Genomic DNA, 27,065 nt, shown 5'->3' on the forward strand with positions numbered 1-27,065 from the left:
AAAAAAATAACTGTCAACCTAGAGAAAATATAACCAACTAAACTATGACGCAAGCTTGAAGTCTAGATAAAAATATTTTGAGAACTGAGAAAATTTACCTCTCAAAAATCCTTGCCAACCTTTTATGAAGATGGCGCCGAAAGCTAAGAAGGAAGCCCCTGCCCCTCCCAAAGCCGCGCCAAAGCAAAGGCTTTGAAAGCCAAGAAAGTGGTGCCGAAATGCATCCACAGTCACAAAAAAAAAGAAGATCCGCACATCACCTACGTTCCGACGACCCAAGACTCTGCATCTCCGAAGGCAACCCAAATACCCTCGAAAGAGCGCCCCCAGGAGAAACAAGCTTGACCACTATGCCATCCTCAAGTTCCCCCTGACTACTGAGTCAGCCATGAAGAAAATAGAAGACAACAACACAGTTGTGTTCATTGTGGATGTCAAGGCCAACAAGCACCAGATCAAACAGGCTGTGAAGAAGCTCTATGACATTGATGTAGCCAAGGTCAACACCGGAATCAGGCCTGATGGAGAGAAGAAGGCATAAGTTCAGCTGGCCCCTGACTATGATGCTTTGGATGTTGCCAACAAAATTGGGATCATCTAAACTGAGTCCAGCTGGCTAAATCTAAATACAGTTTTTTCATGATAGAAAAAAAAAAAAAATCCTTGCCAAAAGAACAAGTAAGGATGGACTTGGGGGTGGGGAATTAAGATAAAAAAAAAAAAAAAAAGATGGGGCACCTGGGTGGCTCAGTGGATTAAGCCACTGCATTCGGCTCAGGTCATGATCTCAGGGTCCTGGGATCGAGCCCCGCATCGGGCTCTTTACTCAGCAGGGAGCCTGCTTCTCTCTCTTCCTCTCTCTGTCTGACTCTCTGCCTACTTGTGATCTCTCTCTCTGTCAAATAAATAAATAAAATCTTTTAAAAAAAGAGTAGGATGCAAGAAGGAATGATCAGACATTTATAAATGTGGGTAAATCTAAATAAGCATTTACTATATAAAACAACAGTCATAATAACATGGGATTACCAAAACAAAGTGAAACAAAAATACTGAAAAGCAATATAATCTGAGATTCAAGGGAGTTATTGTTTTAAGGTTTCATTAAGAAAAAAATAGAAATCTTGATTAATTTAAAATTTAAAGTCACATAACATAGCACAAATTTAAGTGGGCACGTTAAAGATTAGAACTAAATAATAACAATGAAATACTACTCAGCCATCAGAAAGGAAAAATACCCACCATTTGTACTGACATGGATGGAACTGGAGGGGATTATGTTAAGTGAAGTAAGTCAAGCAGAGAAAGACAATTATCATATGGTTTCACTCATATGTCGAACATGAACAATAGCATGGAGAACCATAGGGGAAGGGAGGGATATCCAAAGGGGGAGAAATCAGAGAATGAGATGAACCATTAGAGACTATGGACCCTGAGAAACAATCTGGGGGTTTCCGAGGGGAGGCGGATAGGGGAAAGGGGTAACAGGGTGTTGGGTATTAAGGAGGGCACATGCTGTGATGAGCACTGGGTGTTATACTTAATTAATGAATCACTGAACACTGCATCAAAAACTAATTATACACTATACAGTGGCTAGCTGAACATAATAAAAGAATAAATAAAATTAAATAAATTTTTAAAAGTAAATAAAAGATTGGCGATTCCTATATGGTTTTAAGCAAAGCAAATAAAAATTTGTAGTTTAGTGTAAAAAATTGAAGATTAGAATTAAAATGTGCAACTTCTAAACCAATGTGCAGGGTGGGAAGGGGAAAAAAATCAATGAAGTGAGATAAATAAAAAGGGAAAAATTAGCCATGTGTTTCTTTCTTTCTTTTTAAAGATTTTATTTATTTATTTGATAGAAGACACAGCAAGAGAGGGAACACAAGCAGGGGGAATGTGAGAGGGAGAAGCAGACCTCCCATTGGGCAGAGAGCCCGATGCGAGGCTCTGTCCCAGGACCCTGGGATCATGACATGAGCCGAAGGCAGACGCTTAACAACTGAGCCACCCAGGCGCTGCTAGCTATGGGTTTCTTAAGAAACACATCTAATATACATGGATAAGAAGGATAAATAGATATATAAGCCAAATGATATTAATCAAACTGAAACTGAGCTTTTAAAAACCTTTCTTTGTACATATTGGTGTTTTCGGGTGGCAGTATTATCCAGATGTGGTACAAAATTTCTTTATTAATATATAATGTATTCTTTGTTGCAAAACATTTTATATAAACTATATCACTTAATGTATGCATAAAGGAGATTAAAATCCCAGGGTGTTGGTTTCCTTTGTTCCAAATTGTTTTATAGATGACTTATTGAAACCATTCTGTCAACAAGTTTCCATTCTCTACTTATACTGTACCTTCCCTGCTCATAATTTCCCTGACTGTACATCTCTTAAATGAGCAAGAAATGACCCAATAAGCCTTGGTATTGCTACAAGTAGTTTTTTGCACACTCTCCAGGGTATAACCAGAGACTGTGCAGTGGATATGAGGTCCAAGATGGGCTTTTCATAGTGCACAGAGGAGTTAAGATAAAAGTTCTGTACAGAAAGCCCACTTTGCAGATAATTGTCTCAGGGGATAGTGGGAAACTTAGTGTTCCCAACACCTAGGCTCTTGGACTAACACTTGAGGGTCAGTTCTGATGAATCACTATCTCAGCTTAGTTTTGGGATACCCATTTTTTGTTGGAGCCTACTCTGAAAACTTACCTGAGTTCTCTTCTCTTTTCCTTCTTGCTGCAGAAGATGGGGTCCCTCGAACAGCGCGATCCATGTCCCTCACACTGGGAAAGGTATGCACTTTCAAGGAATACCAGGGCTCCCCTGGGATTCCAACAGAAGTTTCCATAGTCACCAGAAAGCCATTCATCCTTGAATCCACAGGTGTCAAGAGAACCTCTAGACAGATTCTCTAATTTGACTTACCACACTTGCTAGTTCATCCTTCAGCCTTCCCTTATTCATGGTTTCCCTGATCATACCATCCCCCAAATGAACATGGAATGATGCATAAATCTTGGTGTAGTCCTATCCTTTTCATATACTTTCCAGGGTGTTACCCAGAGCCTGGGAGTCATTTCTGTTCAAATTTTTTCAGCTATAAGCTAAAATAAGAACATTTTGAGAAATCACTCACCACTAACAGAAAACTTGGGTCAACTCTGGCCAATTTTTTCACATGAACCCTCAACACCATCACTAACCCCAAACCAAAATATACAGTGAATGTAATTATAGCATCAGAAACTAGTAGGCATTTTCCAGACCTTTCTGAACTGTGGCTGCTGCCTCCCTGACAGTGGGCCTGGTCACTTCTTTTCCCACAGAACATGCCCCGCCGGAGGGTCAGTGTTGCAGTGGTTCCCAAGTTTAATGCCCTGAACATTGCCAGCCAAACTCCCAGCTCATCACCCATCCCGTCCTTACCCACCATGGTGAGTATGATGATGCCTACCTCCCAACCCTTTTCAACCTCTCCCTCAGACTCACTACTATGGGGTAACCCAGGTGGGGGCAGGGTCAACAAGGAGATGAAATTCCCAGCACAGATTTTGGAATATGGGCTCAAAAAAGCTCAGTATAGACCAGGCCCCCATGTCTTCCATTGCCCTGAGAAGACTCCGTATCCTTGAGAAAGGTGCTGGCATCTCAAAGACTGTTCTTTGAAAATGTTATCTCCTTCCATGCTTAAACCAAAATCCTCCAAGATGGGTTTAGTGGGTTTTGTTCCCACTCTGCAATGGATTTAAATATCTGAAGGTTGCATTGTATAGTAAGTGGTAGGGCTGAGCTTTTAACTGTAGGGTTTCTGATTCCAGGGCCTGAATTCTTAAACCCACTGTTACCCTGCATCGATTCATTGCAGCATTTAGAAATGAAACTACTAGACTGCCCATTAATAAGAGCTTGGTTAAATATAGACAGCCCTAAAAAGGGCTTTCTGTGCAGTTGTTAAAAATAACATGAAATATGTCCATAATTTATTATTAATAAAAAGGAATTAAAAACAATATATACAGTAGAATTGTTTTGTAGGGTTTTTTTGAAGAGTATTTTTTCTATGTGTAGACATAGCAAATTCTGGAAGAATATACGTAAAACTATTAATAGTTATCTCTGGGCAATGGTAAAGCCACGGGTGATTTTTATTTTCTTCCTGATGCATTTTTATATTTCTATAATAATCTATCACCAATAATCAGAATAAAATTTTCATTTCAATTATTTTAAACATACCTGGTTCCTATATAGCAGAATATTTTCTACATCCCAGTCTTTTGTGGATCTGGTTAATATTATTTAAAACTTTTCTAATTCTTTCTTCAGTTACTTCTCTATTCTCTGTCCAGGAGCAGCACTACTCTATAAGCCAATCTGATTGTGTAAGCAATAGGTAAGGTAGATTCAAGCTCTATTGTTCCAGTAGGTAGCAATAGCTTCTTTCACCTCTTTTTCAATCATCTATGAAATTATCCTAAATTCCCAAATCACTCACTAAAACAAGCCAATTTAAAAAAAATTTTTTGAAGGAGCTTAGGAAGGGCTAGCTAGTATGTTTGATAGATCTATTTCCAGTACTATGCTACATATAAGAATATTATTTTCAAATATGCAGTTGGCTCTTGAACAATGCAAGGGTTAGGGGCACCCACCCCCAGGCAGCTGAAAATCTGCATATAACTTTTGACTCCCCCAAAACTTCTGATGATCAGAAAACGTACCAATAACATGTCAATTAATACATATTTTGCATGTTATATGTATTATATATTGTATTCTTATGATAAAGCAAGTTAAAGAAAAGAAAATCATAAGGAAGAGAAAATACATTTATAGTATTGTACTATATTTAAAATCCGTATATAAGTAGACCTACATAGTTCAAACCCGTGTTGCTCAAGGGTCAACTGTATATTCCTTTAGACTAAAAATTGGCAACCAGGGATATACATTAAAATCACACAAGTTACTTCTAAAACATTGCTCAGGCTTCACCCCAAGATTCTGAATTGGATCGGTGATTCTAAGTGATGCTAAGGTACAGCCAGAATTGAGATCCATTTCTTAAACCAAATCTGTTATTAAAAAAAAAAAAAAAAGTACCTCATTGTTTATTTTTTATACTTATATATTATATTTATAAATATAACATTACATATTATATTTATATAATTTATTATAAAGACATTTCTTATGGCTTGGGGTTTTAATAATGACAGGCTTCTCCTGAGGATTATGTTTGGAGCTACAGCTCGAAGGCAGAGATGGGCTTATGTTTGCTAGGAGGTCTGCTGGTATTTAGTCCAAGTCAGTAAACCTGGGACTGAGGAAAAACTGAGGCTCTGCTCAAGAATAGGGCGTCAAAATACAAATTCTTCACTCGGGGAAACTTAAGAGGGGAAGGAAAAGGTGCAAGCTGTATGGGCCTCAAGGGGCACTAAGGAATGGATGACAGGGAAGGCCCCACGCCTGGGTTCAGAAGCAGATCAGAAACCATGGTGGTGGGAGAAGAGCTGAGAGAGCAGCAGTCCCCTCCCCGTATCATTAGAAACGTAGCAGCTCTGACTGCTTCCTTCCTAGCCCATCTTCAATTGTCTGTCTCCTGTTTTTCATCTAGTCAGAATCACCCAATGGGAAAGGCAACCTACCGGTCACCTCAGCACTGCCTGCACTTTTGGAAAAGTAAGTTGGTTTATCTTCCTCTTAACTTTGGGGATCTCTGAGAAAACTATCCCTAAGTCACTTTCCCTCCCATCCTCACTCCCAAAATGTGATGGAAAGCAAATTAAGTTCTAAGGGAAGGAAATAAGAGGGACTCTGAGACCCACAAAGATTTCAGAGTCAGTTTGCTGTCTGGACCAGGAAGATGCTACGGCTGAGTCCAAGTGTACCTCAATCTCAGAAGAGCCTAGAGGAGAGAGACACCTTCTCTGTTGGTTAGGATTCTTTGGGCTACAGATACAAGAAATCCCCAACTCGAAGGGGCTTAAATAGTAAGTTCAGAGGTAGGGCTTTCCCAGGTATAGTATATCAAGGCCCCAGCTCGGCCTCTACGATTTCCTTGCTTGCTTCTGCTCACTTTGTATGTTGACTTTATCAGCAGCTTGTGGCAAATGGCTACTATTTTCAAGTATTCTATCCAGACATGAAGTATTTAGAAGAGGGCTATCTCTTCCCATGCTTCTTTTTTATGAACAAACCCAGAAACTTTTTTTTTTAGACTTCCTTATCTTGTTAGTAAATTTGGAATGTAATTCTTTTCTAAATCAAACACAGACTTTGGAAATGGGATTGTCATCATGGGTTTACACTGTACCCTGGAGATGGGGACAGATGGTCAGCTTCCCATGAAGCAAAGTGATACACTGAAGAAGAGTAAATTCCTGAGCAAAATTATAATCTTGTAAGGAAACAGGCAGGAGATTGAGTACTGGAGTGGCAATAAATAGTGTCTGCCATGCCTAATTGTTCTAGGCATCTGTGCAATTTGTAGGTCTTTTCATCCTCAGCCAGAGCAAGGCAGGCTGTTTTTATACTCAGAAGAGTTTATAACTTGCTTTTCAAATTTTTTCATTTGCTTGCTGGGAAACATCTGGATCACAGCTGTCACCTCTCGGAACTTTCACCTTGTGTCTTTTCTCACTTGGTAGAACATACACCTTTATTCTTCCTTCTTCTTTGCCTTAAGACAGCTTTAGCCCTCCATTTTTCATTGTTGTTAGAATAGTTTTGTTTGACCTGACCAGGAAACTCTATGTGGGTCCCTTTTCAGTAGAGACAATCTCCCAAGCTCTCCATCCCCACCCCTGCCGACTCAGCCTGTTTAACTCACCTCTCAGTATACCCAACCACCCACCTATCACTCACTGACTCACCCACTTTAGTCTTGAAGTTTGTCTAGAACTCCTTACTTGGACACCTCACTCTGTGAAAGCTTCAAGGTCCTTTGTGTTGTGTAGGACATTTTTGTTTCTATCTTTGTTTCCTTACTTTTTTCAAGCATTACAAAGAAATTGTAAAGGGTACAAACTAAAAACCATGTGGAAGTAACCAAGATTACAAAGACATATCAATCCTTAGAGCCATAATGTCTACTCCATGATCTCTGAATCTCTCCAGTGATGTTTACTTGTTGCCCTGAGTGAAAAGCATGCTAAAAGTCTCCCTTCTAATTCTGCCTTTGGATGCACAAACCCTTTCTTCAAAAAGGCCCCCAACAAGGCCCCATCCTCTATTCTTGGCCTACAGAAGCAATCAAGGACAACAATCTCTGTCCTTACTCTTTGAAAAAGACTAATCATGATGGAGCTGGGCCTGGGCTCTATAGAACTATTGCTCATGCCAGCTGAGAGCTTCCCTCTCAGACAGTGGAGATTATCAAGAACCTGAGTTATCCTTGGTAGGAGAGAATGAGATACAAAATTAAGGACAGCAAGCATTGGCCCCAAATCAGAAGTGACAATGAATGAGGATCAATAATGGCATCACCATTCCAAGAGTTTAGAAGCAGGAGAGACAGGGACAGAGTGAGGATTGAGACAAGTCAAGGAATAAGCTCAAGGAAGGTATCTGTAGCTCACTTTTTTCTACCCAGAGGGACCACCATGATATACTTCCCATGCTGTGGCTGACTTGCCTATTGGGAATGCACCCAGCCTATAAAAATGGCTGCAAAAGGGGGAGGACATATTCAAAAGAGGAGGATTCTAACTAACAGTTGCTTCTTCCCTCCTGGATTTATGAAAGGCGCTAAGTGACTTTCATCTGAATTCATGAAACTGGAAATATTAATAGATTGCCAAGAGACAATCTGTGAATTAAAATAAATTCATATCTTGTTTTAATACAAGTACAATAAATTCTAGCTACCTTCTCCATACTGTTAAGGAGAAAAAATTGTTATATTTAGCTAGATTTAAAGTGATTTCAGATTTCCCTAAGCATATGATGACTAGGCAGGAAGGGAAATGGCTAAGCATGTGAAAGATGATCAGAAGATCAAATTACCTATGGCTAGTTCTCAAGCATATACCTGAGGGCTGATTGCCCAAGGTGATTTGAGAGAATTCTGAGTGTTGCTGTTGAGGTCACTTCATAGTAAATTGTTCTTCACTCAAGGAATATTTAGGTCTAGGTTTAGGGATATTTAGAATTATAGGAAAATATGCAGAGTAATATTTGAAGTTAATCTTAAGGATTAAAGCAGAATAAAGCTCATGATGAATTCCGTAAGTAGGAAAAGAGCTATTTATAGACTTATTCTCTCATTCCTTCAACAATTAATCACCAAGGTATAGGTATCTAGAATACACTCAGGAGTTCACAGTGTAATGGAAAAGGCAGATGGGAAACAGCCCATTACAATACAATGTGATGGATGATAGCATAAGGAAGTATAGTTTGCTAAAGCAGTAGGAGAGAAGAAAATGAGTACCTTAACCCAGACTGGGTGTAGGTGGGGGAGGGGAGCCTCAGAAAATATTTCCTCTAGGAATTTACTTTTAAAGTGAAACCTGAGAGACACCTGGGTGGCTCAGTCAGTTAAGCATCTGATTTTGGTTTAGGTCATGATCCCAGGATTCTGGGATCAAGTCTTGCATTGGTCTCCTGGCTCAGTGAGGAGCCTGCTTCTCCCTCTGCCTGTTGCTCCCCCTGCTTGTACTCTCTTTCTCTCTCTTTCTCTGACAAATAAATAAGTAGAATATTTAAAAATAAATAAATAAAAATAAAATGAAACCTGAACATTACATAGTTTAACCAGGTGAACTGGAGGTTAACAACATTCCAGGCTCTGAAGCAAGGAAGTATGGAGTGGTCAAGAAATAATAATAAGATGATAGTGATACTTACTACTATTATTTACAGTATGCTTGCTTCAGACCAAGTCCTGTTCTAATTGCTTTACATTAATGATTTCATTTAATCCTTATAACATACCCAAGAGGTAGGTATTAATATCAATATTAACTACTAATATTAAATATTAACATCGCTTTCTTATAGATGTGGAAACTGCAACTCAGAGAAATGACTTGCCTGAGGTTACACAGTAGTGAGGAACAGAACTTATGCTCTTAGCTTCTTAATAGACACTCCAACTAGAAGAAAGGAAACAAGTGCAGTATGACTGGAGACAAGAGGATGCATTTAAGCGCTATTTTTATAAGAAGTCTTATGAACTATTTTGAATGACCTGTTGACCTTTATGGTTGGCCATGAAGCAGAGTGTGGGATGGGAGCAGCATGTGTACACAGAACAGTGCACTGGGGAATTAGCAAAGCCATGGATGTGAATGATGCACAGTATTGGTTTCATAAAAGGGGCAATTTAATGATATATCACTGAGAAATTTTCACTATAATCTCTAAAATAACCATTTTCCTACTTTTTCATTTTTTTTATAAACATATAATGTGTTTTTATCCCCAGGGGTACAGGTCTGTGAATCGCCAGGTTTACACACTTCACAGCACTCACCATAGCGCGTACCCTCCCCAATGTCCATAACCTCACCCCCCTCTCCTGACCCCCTCCCCCCAGCAACCCTCAGTTTGTTTTGTGAGATTAAGAGTCACTTATGGTTTGTCTTCCTCCCGATCCCATCTTGTTTCATTTATTCTTCTCCTACCCTCCTAACCCCCCATGTTGCATCTCCTCTTCCTCATATCAGGGAGATCGCATTTCTCTGATTGACTTATTTCGCTAAGCATAATACCCTCTAGTTCCATCCACGATTTTCCTACATTTTTGAAGCAGCCAGGGTAAACTGCTTCAAGGCTTTGTATGATGTCAAATATTTATAGCAAATAACTCCCCTTTGCTGATATTCTGGAATTAATTAGCCCTCCATCAACTAGCAGTGTATCCCAGGCATGTGAGACTGAGTAACACGAGTAAGGAAGGTCTTCTAGCTCAGTTCCCCTGGACTGGACTTCTCTGAGGGGTTCAAGGAAATGGGAGTGGTTTAGAGACATCACTGAACCCAAAAAGGTAAGATCTGTCTACTAGAAAGAATTGCAGTCACTTTCAAATATTGTTTACCACATGGGAAAAAATAGACTCTAACATAGCTCCCAATTAAACAATACATTTTGACTGAAGGACCCCTCACATTAATTAGAACTAAGCACAATGACAAACAATTTTGACCTGGTGGACATGAGAAAACAATGAACTTCATTTTAATGAATCATCCCAGAAAGAAGCATGCAAGATTTCAGGCTGGGAATAGATGCCAAGATCCATCTGTGTTTGGCCCAGAAGTTTCTAGGGTGGGCACAGGCTGTGCTCAGCTCCATGTTTATAGCCATGAATAGGGATTCCTGTAGCTCAACCCAAACACTGGGTCCTCAGGAAATAGCCATTTACAGAAAGGGCCTGCTCACTTCACAAAATTAATAGGCAGACTGGATAAGCCATAGTAAAGTCAGTGCAACTCAGCCAACACTTAAAGCACTTACTTTATGCTAAGCATCATCATAACTCAAGCAGTCTCTCTCTATGATCGCAGTCATGGAAGGACGGTTAGGTATATAAAACATAAAAATGCGCTCTCTCAGAGTTAGGCTGAAATGAGGAGTGCAATGAGGACATGATGGGAAGAAGTGATCAACTTTAAACAGAAGATGTGGGAGTGGGGAGAACACTGGCAAATATTCCACAGAGGAGAAGGTATTTGAGCTGAGTCTTAAAGATACACAACAAGAAGCTTCCAGGTAGTTAGAAATATATATAAGGAACTATTAGCTCAGTCTAGGGATCAGGAGATAACAGCAAATATTTTACAGATTATGTGTCCCCTACTTCTAGTATTAAACCAAAGGCTGTCTCAGCCTACTTTACATTCTAAATTAAGTACCCTTTACAAGAAGACAGCATCATAAGCCATGGCCCAGCTGAGCGGCCAGAATGGCTTCACTCAGCAGATACCCTGGAGCCCCATACCACTCAGAGCCCCAGAAAAAGACTTCTATTGAAAGGGAGGGTTCAAGGAAATGTGAAAAATGCATCTTGACATGAATTTAGAAGACCATGAGAATCCCAGCCAGGCCCACTACATATCAATAATGTGAACTTAGGCAAGTCACCTAATCAATCTGAGCTTGGGTTTCTCGTCTCACAGATGGGATAACACCCTGCCTGGGTGGCAGTTAGTGCAGTCAAGAGCATGGGCAAGTGTCAGACTGCACACGGTCAAAGCCAAACTCGATCACACATAGATTGTGTAATCTTGGGCTGGTTATTTAACCTCTCTGGGCCTTGACTTGTGGTTAACTTGACCACAATAGTATTGCCTATCTCATGGGTGATTCATGAGTGTTAAGTGAAATCTTACCACAGAGTCTGATACATAAGATAAATATTAGCTCTTCTTATCATTGGGAGGGTCAAGTGAGGTAATATATGTAAAAGCACTTTAAGAACTGAAGCCCCATTGGTGAGTGCGTTGGACAAGGTGATCAACACAACCTGGGACAGTTGGACCCTGGACAGAAGATCCTTATGTTAAGGGGCCACTGAAATAGCTCTATAAGGGAAATGTTTTAGTCTCTAGAGAGCGGTGGTGACCTGAGGATAGTGAAAGTTCGGTTCTTCTGATTCTGAAGTGTCAGAATAATATAAACCAAGTTCTCCTTTAAAGATATAAATAACCACCTGGTAATTTATTAGCTTGAATTTTTTTTATGGATCAGGTTTGGAAGAACCTCAGATTGCTCCCCAACATAACTGATAGTGATGAACATCATTTGTTGAGTACTATATTCCAAAACATTTACTTATATTTTTCATTAATTCCTACACTACCATCATCAGGTCCATATTATTACCCTCATTTTACAATTGGGAATCTAAAGTTCAGGAAGGGTTAAGAATTTGCATGCACTGCAGCTGGAATTTGAACCCTAGTTTGCCTCAGGCAGGTTCTTTTCCTCTATACTCCACTGTCATCCTCCATACTATTTGTCACTAACCTCTTAGGTTATCAGCTATAGATAAAAGAAACTAAAAGCCTGATACCAGTATTTCATTTCTAACATAGAAATGTACTTCATTAAAGAATTGCTTCCCTACCCTGGGCTGTAGCAATGTTTTTCTGCTCTGTTCCAATCATTTGGACAAATAGGAAACCGCACATTAGGCAAAGGCCACATGGAAGGGAGTGGATAATATAATTTGCAAAAGAAGAAATGTTATGAATAGCTGATATTTTTAGAGTGTTATCTTTCTTGTTCACAATGGGTTTTGGTTTCCAGCCTGATGAAATGTAAATTTTACAAGGTCTGAGGAAAAACTAAGGGATGAGAAGCTGATGCCAAGAAAGAGAAAATATAAGGCTCACTGATAGAGCCTATCTGAGTGGTTGTAGAGGGTAGCAGCTACAGTCTTTCAGAGTCCTGGGTGAAAAGCTTCTCTCACTGTTTTGCCTTGTTCAAGGGCTCTTCCATGGCATGACTCCCAGTGAGATGTCAGACACCTTAGGTGGGCTGCAGGATTTACAGGGAAGGCATGGCCATCAGGATCCTTCCTTTAAACTCATGCTTGCATACTTCAGATGGACTCCCAGAAATGCCTAGCTATCCTACTATGATTTTCTAGCATTTTTGATTCCCTGCTTCTCACATGACTCATGCACACCTTCTCCTCTCTTCTCAAACCTTCCTAGGGTAATCTACCACTCACTCTCAGCGTATGATCTTGTCTTCCATTTTAAAGAGAAAATTTATGCTATTAGATAGGAGCCCTCCTCTTCCTTCACCAGATCTCCTACCCACCGTCTTCACCTCCATCCCCACTTTGTTCTCACTGAGAAGTTTTTCCACCTTTCTTTTTTTTTAATTTATTTTTTATTTATTTTCAGCATAACAGTATTCATTATTTTTGCAACACACCCAGTGCTCCATGCAATCCATGCCCTCTATAATACCCACCACCTGGTACCACAACCTCCCACCCCCAACCCCTTCAAACCCCTCAGATTGTTTTTCAGAGTCCAGAATCTCTCATGGTTCCCCTCCCCTTCCAATTTCTCCACCTTTCTATCCCTACTTCACTTTTCAAAGAATTTGTTTCTTTGGTCAACCCTTTCTTTCATCCCCTCTACTGGATCATTTCTATCCACATTCAAATGTGCATTCATCCCTCCACTTCAGCTATGTATCCCAGAACACACTTTTCTACTTCCCTTTCCAGTCAGATTACTGTGTCTAGATCTTCTTTTTCTTGCCTCTCATTCTCTACTAAGTCCATTCTAATCTGTCTTTGGCTCCCACCATTTCACCAGAGCTCCTCTTGACCTTCGTATTATCAAATCTAATAATCTATAGATCTCTGTACTCATCTGACTTGGACTCTCAGAAGTGAAACTGTGATACAATTAACTCCTCCTTGACATGCTCTCCTCTCTTGGGTTCCAGGAGTCCATATTCTCCTGGTTTTCCTCCTACCTTTCTGGCTTCTACTCCTCTGTAGGTTTCTTCTTCACCTGAGCTAAGGGCAGAGATGTCCAGGGCTTGGTCCTGGGTCTTCTTTTCCTATTTCCTCATACTGTCTTCCCTAGACAATCTTATCCATCCCCCTGGCTTTAAATGTCATACATATTCTGATGATGCCAAATGTTATCTCTAGCCTCTAGAGTTCTTCTCCAACTCACTTTGGTGTATCCACCTACCTATTGACATCTCCATCTGGATATTTCACTGGCATTGAAAATTTACCTTGTTCAGAAGTTAACTCCTGCTTCATTGCCTCTTTCAGTTCCTCAAATATATCTGCATATTCTGTGTCTCAGGGTCTTCACACATCTGCATCCTCCCCCTAGGATGATCTTCCCTCTGCTACAGATATGGCTGACTTTTCATCTTTCGGGTCTTTGCTCCAGTTAAACCACTTCAGAGAGGTCTTTTCTAACCACTCAATCGAAGTAGATTCTCCCCTTGTTACTTTCTGCATTGCACAGAGTTTATCTCTTTCAATAAAGTTATCACAATTTGTAATAACTACATATTATTTTCTTTCCTCTTTTTGGGCATTCTCTCCTGCTAAGCTCCATGTTGGCAAAGACTGTTTCTTTCATCATCTAAAGTATTCCCAGTACATTATAAGGTGCCTGTGACTTAGTCAGTACTTAGTAGATACTTAAATGAATGGAGCAAAAGATGGACTACTGGAATGGAATGATTCCAACTGAACATTTGGCCCACCTCCATCTTCCTCATCTTAGTGCTATGGAGCTCCCAACAGCTGCCTGTCCACTCATAGAATCTCCTGGAATAAGAATAAAGATGGATTTAGGTGCATGAAGAAAAAGAGAGCTAGCATAGTATTTGATGTTTAGAGGTCTGAGGAGGATTTTTGGACCAGGGCCTTTGAAAAATCTTGTCTCAGGGTAGAAGGATTGAAATGAACACCGCCTAGAATGAGTTTCCTCACTTCCGAAAAGGAATCAGGCCAAAGACATGGTTCGGTTTTCAGACACCCAATCTGGCTGAAAGGACACCCTGTACTTCCCTCTTCTCACTAGTGGAAAGACAAATGGGGACCCAGATTCTGAAGCCTCTGCTCCCATGCCGACTTTGAGTTGCCTGGAGGAGATTAGCCAGGAGACCAAGGCCAGGATGGAGGAGGAAGCATACAACAAGGGGTGAGTCAGACTTCATCCACCCTGAGGTCACCTGGTAGGTCTCAGAAGATACCTTCCCACGGGCCTTTCCTGTTTCTTAAGAGGATTTAAGGAAGCAACCTGTGGCCCTAGGACCGCCTCACCTCAGTAAAGAACTACATAAGAAAGAACAGTACTGTTCCACAGGAAGGAAAAGAGGAAGCAGGGTGAGAGGGTGTGGTTAGGCAATAATTAGACTGCCACCAGAATGCCACTGCCCAGAATGGTCTGGAAATAAAGCCCCTGGGTGGATTCCTCTTGGTGGTGCCTGAGGCTTACTGACACATGCTCAGAGGAGTGATGTTGCTATCAACAATGCCCAGGAGTAGCTGTAACCCTGCTTCTTAGAACTGCCCCTGCCATCCCTTCCTTCTGTAAACTGGAGGCCCCCTCAACTTCCAACTGTCCCCTTTTTTGATTGAGATTCGATAACACCTTTGGCTCATTGTCAGTCACTAAGGGGACAGAGTACTGAGCAGGGCCCAACCCTAGACTGGTAGAAAAGTATTTCTGACCAGGCATAGCATCCTGAGCTTCTCCTTTCTCCACAGCTCCTAAGGGAGACACAGCTTCCCATTATAGAACCTGTGGGCTTCTGTGTAGCAGCCGTATATACTATGGTGAGGTTGTCCTAGCCAAACTATGCTTGTCTTAAACATTCAGCTATAGTACAAGCAAAAAGAGTACTGATCCTGGGCAAAGGACATCAGAAGGGTATCTCTTGGGATGCCTGTCTTTTCATCCACAACTATCTTTGATACTAAGCATGCACAGAAGTAAACACCTCCATTGGCTTTGTAAACATTTACTGAGTACTTTTCTAAGCCTAGTATGTGACTGCCACTTCCATAAAACTTCCCAACAAGCCAATGTGATGGGTGTCACCTTTCCTAGGTCAAGCTACATGCCTGGCACTTCCTCAGAACATTCACATACCCTGTGAAATAGGGTATTTCAAAATGCCATCCTTTCCACTTTATAGGTGAGAACCTGAAGCACCCAGGTTACACAGAAAGCAGATTTTTCACTCTGCTGAACATTTTGTAGGATAAGAACCCAGTCAGGACTCTGTACTCACATTTTTTCCCTGTCAGTTTTGTCACACATTCACATATAAACAGGAAGGATGACCGAGGAGTGAGGGGAAATTGTACTGACATGAGCCACCTTGGGATTCAGTAGAGCCTCCCAGCTTTTTCCTGTTGTGTAGAACCACAGGAAGTGTATAATTATTGGAGGTGTTCGAGTCCCCACCTCTAAGAATTCAGGAAAGGATGCTCTGTGCCTGGCCTTTTTAGACTCAATTGTTCCTTTTTGCCCTGCAGATACCAGGAAGGTCTAAAGAAGACCCAAGAGCTTCAAGACCTGAAGGAGGAGGAAGAACAGAAGGGTGAAAGCCCTGAAGAAGCTGAAGAGGCAGAAGAAACTGAGGAAGAGGAAAAGGACCAAAGAAGCAGGTTGGAGCCCTTGCCATTGCTGAAATGGGTCACAATTCATTTAATTGCACAACATCCCTAGAGGTGCCAACTACAGGGCAGCAGTGGGTCTGGGGCCCAAGTGAACAGCTAACAGCAACTAAGGAGGGCACTCATGTTGAGGGAGGAGGCAGAGGAAGGAGCCAAAATAGTTAATAAGAAGATGTTTGCAAGATCTGGGAGGTCAGAGGTGGTTAAGAGTGAGGTCAACAGCAATCAAGAGCTCGTAGGAACTGAGGAACTACAAGGGCCCTTACTGGAGTACCCCCTAGCCCAGCCACAGTTAGCTCATTTCCCAGCTATCCCCAAGAGCCAAGAGCCAAGGTCAAGGGAGCTGGTCTAAAGCCCTAGAGGGGGTTTATTACAAGAACAGGGGCAGAGAGAATATATGAAAGTAGGGGAGAATTCAACTTGTTGGCAAAGGAGAATTTCCAACAGGTTCCATGCTGACCAGATAAGTTTGGATTTTCACTTGGATTAGAAATATCTGGGCTTTTCTTTTTTAGTTTACTTTATATTTCAAGTGTTTTTTCCCTCAATAGGGGGAAATATATAACATGTAGATAAAGGTAGTATACATTCTGCATTTTGTCATATCTGTGCCCTCATTGGGTGTCTTGGATTTTAACCATACCCTCAATTCCATACATTCTGCCTTATTGTCTCTTATTCGTTTTTAATTTTGATTTTTTTAAATGTGGTTATAAAAAACTTGGAACACCACCAAAGTCTTTGTTTTTAGACCCCCAGGCTATCTTGAAGCCCAGTGTGACCCCAGCCAAAATAATTTTCTAATCAGCTGTTAAAACTTCAAACAGGGTATGTGTCTGTGCCTCATGGCTAGCAGACTCAAAATTACATGCATGCAGTGAATAAGGTAATAAAATGAAGATTAGAGGTGAGAGGGATATGCTTCAAAGCACATAGGAACAGCCAGTAGAGCCCAGCTGGAGGAAGATTCAGCCAGAGAGGTCTCAACCTACATGGGTCAACCCTAGTGTTCAAGGGAAAAAGGGTCTAGGAGAGCTGGAGAAAATGCTTCACTGTTGAAAGCAAACCTATGCTAGGATGTACTGCCTCTTCTAGTGAAAGAACCCCCAAGTTTTAACAATGAAAGTACAGTCACTACTCCAAGCAGCTGAATCCTATTCTCCTTACATCTTCCCTCCCTCTTGGGGGTCCTCTGCTCTTATATTTTAGAGGTCACTATAACTGTCTTCCTCCCCTTTAATGCAGTCAAGCCCAGACCTGGACAACAGCTTTTTCTTTGGCTTCTTTTCATATAGCCAAGACAGGCTAGAACTTCTAAAACTTCCACGTACTGAGAAAGAACAAAAGAGAACTAAACAGAGTACATGGAATATAAACAGTCTGGTTTACAAAGCACAAGACTGGAATCCTTATCTAGCTAATTCTATCTCAAATTTGAGCAGCTAAGAACAGCTCCCTCCCATTTTGTGAAACCGCAGGGAAAGTAAGGCTATGCCTGGATTGCTCCCTGTCCAGCTCCTGGTCAGCAGCACATAACAATGGCTGCCTTTCACATCCATTGTCCAAAAGTATCCTCCTGGTCCTGCTGATCCTGAGAAGCCTCATTCTCTCTCCTAAACTTTGCATCCTCTCAGATTTACTTTTTGATTTTGAGAACATGCCTGTACCTCAGGTGGTGAATACCAGACATCAGCACAGCCCTTACTTAGAAGGGTGCTTGTTCCAAGTGTAGCTCTCCCTTTTCAGGCCCAGTAGTGAGGCATCATCTTCTCAATAATAAGTGACACTGCTAACATATGAACTGTTCGCTCACAGTGACAGGGTCCCCTCCTCTGTCACCAAAGCCAGGTTGGTCCTAAGAGCCTGTTGTCTTTAATTTCAGACAATCTTCTCATTCATTCCTGAGTTCTGTAGACACACAGTTGCCTGCAGGCACCCGCACTCAAACATGATTTTCCCCCATTAAATTTTGGCATTGCTGCAACTGACTCCTTATTTAAGAGATTCCACATCAAACACCAGAGTCTTTGTGTCTGAATTTCTCTTCTGTTATAATAATGTACAGTTGACCCTTGAACAATGTGGGGATTAGGGGCACCCACCCACCACAGTCAGAAATCTAAGTATAACTTTTGACTCCTCAAAAACTTACTTACTAATTGTATACTGGTAACCTGAAACCTTACCAATAACATAAACAGTTACACATATCTCGTATGTTATATATATTGCGTACTGTATTTTTATAATACATTAAGCTAGAGAAAAGAAAATGTTATTAAGAAAATTATGAGGAGAAAATACATTTACACTACTATATTTTCTGAAAAAAATTACATTAAAGTGGATCTGCACATTCAAACTCATGCTGTTCAAGGGTCAATTGTATAATAATGTAATCTCTTGTAAGTATTACTTTCTGGAGGATCAGCTTATTTTTTAAAATGAACTTTGGGTGAATCAACCCAACATGTTTTAAGTAATACATTAAGAAATACATTACACAAGAGAGACTCACGAAGTGCAACAGAAAACTTTAGCCCTTTTTCTGCCCATTCAAATCTGCTCTATGGAGTTTAGACAATATTAGGCTGATTCCTTTACTTTTCCAGTAACTCTCAGAAAGCAGAAGTCCTCTGGTCATGTTTAAGTCCCAAGAATAATCTCATTTCATTAATTAAAATGGTCAGTTCTCTAAAATAGTAAAAAACCTGAACTTTTAAAGTTTATCCTTCTTTTTTCCTGCAGGTCATCTGCTTCAGGAAAGAAGCTTATAGTAGGCATGGGGAGTGTGGCTTCTTTCCCTCTATCCCACTGGCACTTCTACCTTCTCCAGTTTTACCAGTGTAGCATCTGACCTCTCTAGGATCAACACTAGGAAAGGGAGTTGAGATGAAGGGGTTGGGAAGGTATTAGTTGAATCGTATGATGAGCAATCTGCAGGGCTTGGCAGGGGTTTGAAGTTGACTTGCTGACTTTAGTTAGTGTGTTGCTTTATGGGACCTCTAGAGAAAACCGCTCCTCCCATCTCCCACCATACACACCATTGCCCAGGTCCTCTCAGCTGCTGGTCCCTTTATGAGGTCAAATGCATGTCTCCCAACTAGTCGCTCAAAATCCCTCTCAATCCTTGGGCAACTGGAAGTATACCTTCACTGTTCAGCTTCTAAGTAGCATTTCTGGGCAGAATCTGTGACACCCCCTGTCAGCTCTCCTTCTCCTCACTATAACCAGTTGAGGTGAAATGTGCCCCTTTGGCTCACTATTGGTAGAAGGACAGCTTTCCATATCATGTCCCACCACTCTGATGCTATCAAGCATGTCAGCAAGATTCTTGCTCTTCTAACTGCTCATGTGTGAGGCACACACCAGTCTACTATGTCCTCCAAGCCTCAACATATCAAGCTCTCCAAGCAGCATCTCTGAAGCCCCTCTTCCCTAGGCCCATGTGAGAGAGAAGCCAACTCATTCTCCTTTATGGAAGGTCAAAAATCAAAAGCTGATTTCTACAAAGATTCTCTTTCTAATCTAATTCTATTTCTAACTCCTTCATAGGCTATAAATGGGGGACCAGCTAAAAGTCACAGAGCCAGATGTTGACCTCCTGCTCTTAAGTTCCACTTCAGAGTGGGATGACAGTGGGATTCTCCCCACTCTAGAAGCTTATTTTGAAGCATGGAGACACAGCCCCAAAGAAAGACTGCATTTTAGCATCCAGTTATATCTAAATAGAACTAAAGAATCTAAACAAGGCTGAAAGAAGATAAGCTTCCATTTCCAAGGTGTCCCTTCCCAACAGTTGTGAAATTAATTTGCCCCTCAACTAATGTGCTCCCTTTTTTGCTTTGCCTAACTGTTCCTGAAACAACCATCAGATGCTTCCTATGAGAACGAGAAACCAATCGGTACCTTAGCATCCGAGGCAGGCACTCTCAGCCTCTGGTCCCTTTCCAAGGAAGGTATTGTTGAGTCTTTCCAATAGTCATAAGGAATCTTTTTTCTACTAACTAAATTAGAGCTGTCTACTTCTCAGCAAATGGCCTGCATATTACAGTGTTTATGTGTGCCTCCAGATCTTCATAAAGCCCTCCTGTCATTTTTCTCACCTCCTCCATTTGGTGATCCTCAGTATCCTTACTTTTTATATTATTTTAAAAAATAGATTAGAAATAGATTAGGGAATAGATTAGGGATTAGAAATAGGAAAAAATTCCAACCTAGTGAATGTGTCCAGGATTTCACTAGAAAGCTAGAAGAATGGACTCTGCAAAGAAGGTCATATGACCAAATGTCTTTTCACTAGGCTACAAAGAGAGAGGGGAAAGTTGAAAAGCAGTTGGGAAGAAAGGAAGAGGGAAAAGGGGAATGAAGCAGCCAAAAAATGGTGACGGGGGAGAGGAAAGGAGAGAGAGAAAAAAAGGGAGAGTGAAGAGGGAAGAAAAAGGAAGAAGGGAAAATAGAGAGTGAAGATTACTGGGGTTGAGAAAACATCAGACTAAGCCACTGAGAGGTTGCTGGAGGCTACTAGTCCTCTGGTTGCCCCTGGGATGGTTTGAGGTGAGCTCCTGAGGTTGATCTGGCTCCTTTTCATTTACCTTTGAACATGGAGAGTCTTCTAGGGGTTTAGCACAGTTCTTCTACTCTGAATGCAGTCAGATAGGGAACTGAAGACAATAAAATATGCATCAGAACATGAAGGCAGGGGACAGATTATAAGTTGGAACTGATCACTAAATACCACTAAGTACAGAAAAGATGCTGGTCCCATCTTCATGCATGGGAGTGTGGGTCAGCCAACCTTGTATCCTGGGGATTGAGAGAGAGTTCAGGTACCAATGAACATCTCATGAATACATGAGGGCATGTATGAATGACTGAATGAATGATCAAACAAGAAGAAGGAGGGTTCTAGCCCCGTAGCTCCCAATATCAAGGCTATGGACTGGTAGCATTAAAATCACCTGGGGAAAAATTTTAATGTTCCTAATATACTAAACCCTTCTCCTATTTTTTCATTTGACAGCAAACTTGAAGAATTGGTTCATTTCTTACAAGTCATGTATCCCAAACTGTGTCAGCACTGGCAAGTCATCTGGATGATGGCCACAGTGATGCTGGTCTTGACTGTTGTACTGGGGCTCTACAATTCCTATAACTCTTGTGTGGAGCAGGCTGATGGGCCCCTTGGGAGATCCACTTGCTCAGCAGCCCAGAGGGACTCATGGTGGAGCTCAGGACTCCAGCATGAGCAACCTGCAGAGCAGTAGGAAACCTGACACCCAGTGGGTGCCCTGCTCCAGCACACAGCTGACTGCCCTTTCCCCAAGCATAGTGTTTCAGGCCAGGTGTGGGTATGCTGCCACTAACCCATCAGGAAATGAGCAGGGTTCTTTCACATTCAGCACCCGTGTGGGAGTTGTGCATACACAAAAACTGATGTTCTCAGAAGATCAACCAAACTGCCCTCGTAAAGCATCTTGTGGATGAAGTCACCTTTACCAAGGAACTCGAACAGAAGGGAAATTCATGTGCCCCTAGCTCAGATGGCGGGGGAAAATAAAACACCTTCACTGCAGGAGATAGTAAGAAGCTCACTCTCCCTCCCCTTTTTCCCTCTCTGTAGTCAGAAGAGAGAAGAATTAATTATGTCCACAGGCTAACACTCACCCTGATGATCAGACCCAGAATTTGGAGTCACAACATGAATATCATCCCATTTCCTATCTCATCCTCACTGACTCTCCTCCAGCCTCCCCTTCTCCCCTTTGGAACCAAGAGTTTCTCTTTACAGAAGTAGGAAAGTTTTCTCAGAAAAATATTTAGGCTGAATTTAGACCAGTGCTTAAAATGAAATGGGAAGATATGAGTTAATATATATGCATCTGTATACACACACAACACATACATACATACACACAGCATGCATGTGCATGAAGCCATCAACCCTCCAAACATGTGCTCTCATTGTGTGTTCTGTATAAAGCCAACCCACAGAATTTTCACTAGGTGTGGGGCAGTCACTAGGCACCTGTTCAATGAGCTCTCCACATGGATTTAAGATGTTTGAAAAACACTGAAAACTCATGATTTCAACAGTGAACTTGCTGGTCTCCATTTCAAGTGCTAATTCTAAGTTGTTGTACAACACAGTCTATTCCCTATTTGTCCTCTCCTATTGAGAGCAGTTAACCCACCCTCTCAAGTGAAGGAGGAGACACCGTATGCTTTCAGCTCCTGTGTGCCCACATGCAAATGTGCAGTCGCACCTAAGTGCTTTAGTTCAAATGGGATTTCCAACCTAAGTATATTTCAGAGCATTCCCAATTGTTTAGCATAAAACTGAAGGAGCACATCCCACCTCCAATTTGACTTCTTGCTCCACATTTAAAGCCATTGTTTTCATTCATCCCTCATCTGTTGTGTGTGTAGGGTGGGGGGGTGTTGGTCTCTTGTGGGTTTTTATTGTGGTTGTTCTGCTCTTGTTTTTGTTTTGTTGTTGATGTTGTTTTGTTGCTAACACTTACATAGAACTTACTGTGAGCCAAGCACTGTTCTAGGTATTATATAGGTATTAATTCATTTAAACCTCAAAAAAAAAAAAAAAAAAAAAGGAAAAAGTATAAGGTGGGTACCAATCTCCCATTTTCAGATAAGGAAATTGAAGCCCAAAAACACAACTTGCCAAGTACATTCAGTTAGTAAATTATGGACCTGGAATTCAAATCCAAGCAGACTGGCGCCGGCACAAAATTGCCTTTTCCAGTGGTCTCCTAACTGCATACCTTACATTTCAGTCCCACTTACCCCAAGTAGCCCTCCAGCCACTCCAGATTATTTCTGGTTCCCGGACTAAATCATTTTCTCATAGTTCTGTTCCTCTACTCACCAGTATTTCTACTGCCATTCTCCTCTTTTTTACTGGTAACTCTTCAGAACCAAGTACAAAATTATCCCCTCCATACAGGCTTTAATTACCTCTCTCCAACTCCCTACCATACTCCACATAATGGGCCACACCCTACTTTCTGACACTTTTTAAACATCTTCATTATTGACAGTTGTGACAGTATATCACAATAACTCTGTGTGTGTGTGTGTACTATTTTTCCTCAAAGACAAGAACCATATCTTACCCATTCTTTGGGGTAAGTACCTAGCATGGCGGCTGATACATGGGAGGGTGTCACTGAATGTTGGCCAAAAGAACAAGTGAGAATTCAAGGTGGTAGAGAGCAGCCTAGAGACAGCTGACATTTTGCACACTTCTCAGTCCCAGCACCACCACTGCTATTATCTCAATAAGAAAAATATCTTTATTAGCCTAGACTTACTCTATTATTTTTCAGCCTACACTATGAAAGAGCAGAAATGAGACTTAATTGGCAACACCATTTCCAAGCTCAAGGACTGGGCTTGATGCAATCAGTCCTTTCAAAAAGACCCACCTAGATCGGCCCTTCTGTAAAATAGTGTGTTATTTTAAGGTAGGGTGGGGGGCATCCTTTACAGTGGCTAGAAAACCACTGTGAGAGAAGCCCAAGTCAGGGTTGACCAAGAATGTGCCATTAAGGTAAAGAGGTACAGATCAAGGCAGAGGGACTTCAGCGTCCTGGAAGAATGGTTTTCCCTGCTGTACCAAGGGGGACTGGACACACTGAAAAATCTTTTAGGCCTTCAGAGTCACCGGCAGGATGCAAATGGGGCCCCAGAGACAATAGCTGTGGGGCAGAACTCTATGCTGGCAATGTCTAGTCTCAGCCTCCCTTAAAGAAGGATCAGGCTGAGCTGGCCCACAGTCCACTTGGCCACAGGGTTCCCGCCTTTGTTACCATTTAAAACAAAGGCCAGGAGAGCAGCTACAGTGAGCTCCTAAACCTCCAGCTGCTCCACAGAAAAGCCTGCAAGAGTACTTCCAGACATAGGCCCTCACTCAAAATATACTATGAGAAAGAGAGGTTGAAGAAAAGAAGAACTGTAAGAGAAATCACTCTTCCAAGGGCATTCCTGAAAAAAGTACTCTTTGGCATTTCTTTTCTGAAAAGCAAAGTTAGATCAGAAGCAGGTGGAACGTTACCAAGGCTGGTGAAATGGAGAGAAATGAGCCCTGTCTTTCCAACAGTGATATTGATCTAAAATAAAAGTTGCCCTCCAAATGCCTCCGGTCTGACGTTTCTGCTTAGCCCTAGGACTCTGGTGCCTATCTTGAGTTTCAGTGATGTGTAGTTTGTGTCATTGTTGATATCACCTCCTAAAAGGGCCTTCACCTTCTGGCTGCCACAAAATCCATATATATCATCCCATGTGTATAAGCTGGCAGAGTAAATGGAGAGGGAGATGCTGGATTTGTGTATCACTGGCTGTCAGTTCTTAATGTTGTTAAACCTCACACAGGTGTGTTAGCATTGAACTATATAGTGTCACATACCTGAGTTTGAAAATAAAAGCACATTTCCAAACCTCTGGCAGTAGCCAAATGCCTTCTAATTTTATGGAGCTGAGCCACAATCTTGCCCTAAACCTGAATTAGATCCCCTTAGATATTAGGGCTTCCCAGAACCAAGCCCAAAGTCCCCAGGCCTTGGGTCATTGTACTATAGGCTACCTCTTGGGGGTTGGATTGTTTCCTTTCTTTCTCCTTCATCCCTGACTAATCTTAGTTTCCTAGAACTCCTCAGCCTATAAATTTTTTCCAGGTATACAATATAATGATTCAACAATTTTCTTTATTTTAGGATTTCTTTTTTAATTTTAGAGAGAGATCGAGCATGAGTGGGAGGGGCAAAGGGAGAGGGAGAGAGAACCTCAAGCAAACTCCCCACTGAGCACAGAGCCCGATTCAGGGCTTGAGCTCACAATCTTAAGATCACAACCTAAGCCAAAAGCAAGAGTATGATAGTCAACCCACTGCACCGCCCAGATGCCCCTGATTCAATAATTCTATAGACTTCTCAGTGCTCATCAAAATAGTGCCCTCTTAATCCCCTTGATCTATTTCACCCATCCCCCTACCCACCGTTCTAGTAACCCCCAGTTTGTTTTCTGTATTTAAGTTTTTTGTCTCTTTGAATTTTTAAAATTAATACACTTGCTGTGCTAGAGACTGCTGTATTTTCACCAACATGATTTCCACAGCTAGACTATATTTTTCAGTCTTTCTTGCAGCTAGATGTAGGGGAGTGGAGACCCTTCAGATGTAATGCCCTAAAGTAGACTCTCCTGCCCAATATTTCACACTGTCTTTATTTCCCCACTTCTTACCAAATTCAGAGGATTTAGTTGAGGACCTGTGGCCTGAGAAGATGGCAGAACCACTAGATGGAAGCTAGATCTCTGAATGGGCACTCACAGAATACAGCTGTGCCATGAGCAAGAAATAAAATTTTAGTGTATTAAGCTACTGAAATTGTTATATTTGTTATAGCAGTTAGCCTACTCTGATTAATACATAGATTTGAACCATAATGGGGTGCTTCAATTTCAAGTTTTCAAAATGCAAGGCACTGGCTTAGCAGTCAAGCAGCAGAAAACAAGAAAACTAATTTCAGGAGCTAGAAATATGGTGACTCATGTGGTGAATAAAACAAAAAAACAAAATTGGCAAAGTATTTCCCATGATAACTTGAAAGGCAGACCATGGGCAGCCTATAGTCCTAGGAGAAGTGGCTGGAATAAATCCATGTGAAACTTTATTGGCAACCTTTGGCACATATTGTAAGAAAAAGAAGCACTTGGGAAAGAATTGGCTTTTTGGCAGTAGAAAGAAAAAAAAAAATACAGAGGGTTCAGACTGAAGACTTAGAAAGCCTGACTATTTCTAAACTCTAAACAGAAAGAATAAAAAGAGCTTTCAGTGGGAAAGAACCAATAAAATTTTTCAGTTGAACTCAGATCAACTCAGCCTATGGGAAAACCAGATTAAGGATATGTGTGGTTTGAAATGAACTCAATGTAGGCACCATTAAATTAGAGAAAGAGAGAGAAGAATGGAGCTGAGAAAATAAAGAAATACATCTTGATAATTATGACTGGGAAAGGATTTGGGGTATGATTATTGGCACATGGAATCAAATAGAAGAAAATAGATCAGAAGTCTAGGTTTGTGAGGGAATTATATTTACAAAGAAACATAAGCCAAAGTGAAAAAGTTCAACTGTTCAAATTAGAAAACAGCTTTTGGGATCTTCAGCTTTATACTAACAGAAGGTGGACTGCAAAAGCTGTACTACACCCCAGGAGGGCATATTCCTTAATTTCTACTCCAAATGTGGCCAAGAAGATTGTAGACAATGGAGACCTACAGAGATCAGTGGACACATGGGACATGGGAGTTTTTCCCAGGAAGCAGATTCAAGATCTAATCAAAGGTAAGTAATTGTAGTAGGAAGAATTTCAAAATACATGCCTCCAAGATGTCCCACCCCAATCCCTGAAGCCTTTGAATATGAAATATTACTCCTGTTATATTATACAGTAAAGTTGACCTTAAAATAGGGAAATCATCTCAGTGGGCCCTATGTAATCACATTAGCCCTTAAAAGCAGAGAGTTTTCTCTAGCTATTGGTAGAAGTAGAAGTCAAAGAGATTAGAGGTATGACAAGGACCCAAAGTGTCACTGCTGCATTGCAAATAGAGTGAGTCACATGAAAAGAAAAGCAGACAGCCTTTTGGAGAAGAGAATAGACCCCAGTTGACAGCCAGCAAGAAACAAGAACCTCATTCCTACAGCTTCAAGAAAATGAGTTCTGCCACTAACCTGAGTGAGCAAGAATGTGGGCCTTACCAGGACCTCCAGGTAAGAGCACACCACTGCCTACACATTGATTTTAATTTTGTGAGAACCACAGCAGAGAACCCAGTTGAGCCCACCCAGACTTCTGACCTACAGAACTCTAAGACAGTAAAAAGGTATTG

The 27,065-nt window shown here is 41.2% G+C and overlaps 1 protein-coding gene and 1 pseudogene across 7 annotated transcripts in view; both read left to right on the top strand.

The window, feature by feature from the left end:
- Window positions 1-22,559, top strand: part of IRAG1 (inositol 1,4,5-triphosphate receptor associated 1) — a 127,787-nt gene extending 105,228 nt beyond the window's left edge. For all 7 annotated transcript variants that reach the window (XM_059408246.1, XM_059408254.1, XM_059408270.1 and 4 more), the window contains 6 exons: window positions 2,770-2,819; window positions 3,354-3,461; window positions 5,645-5,709; window positions 14,550-14,669; window positions 16,013-16,144; window positions 21,177-22,559. In XM_059408246.1, coding sequence (XP_059264229.1) covers window positions 2,770-2,819; window positions 3,354-3,461; window positions 5,645-5,709; window positions 14,550-14,669; window positions 16,013-16,144; window positions 21,177-21,420 — 719 coding nt within the window. In that variant the 3' untranslated portion in view covers window positions 21,421-22,559. The remainder of the gene's footprint in view (window positions 1-2,769; window positions 2,820-3,353; window positions 3,462-5,644; window positions 5,710-14,549; window positions 14,670-16,012; window positions 16,145-21,176) is intronic.
- Window positions 116-1,049, top strand: LOC132010916 (large ribosomal subunit protein uL23-like; annotated as a pseudogene).
- Window positions 22,560-27,065: the final 4,506 nt, after the last annotated feature.

This window comes from Mustela nigripes, chromosome 1 (assembly GCF_022355385.1).
Source record: "Mustela nigripes isolate SB6536 chromosome 1, MUSNIG.SB6536, whole genome shotgun sequence".
Taxonomy (NCBI): domain Eukaryota; kingdom Metazoa; phylum Chordata; class Mammalia; order Carnivora; family Mustelidae; genus Mustela; species Mustela nigripes.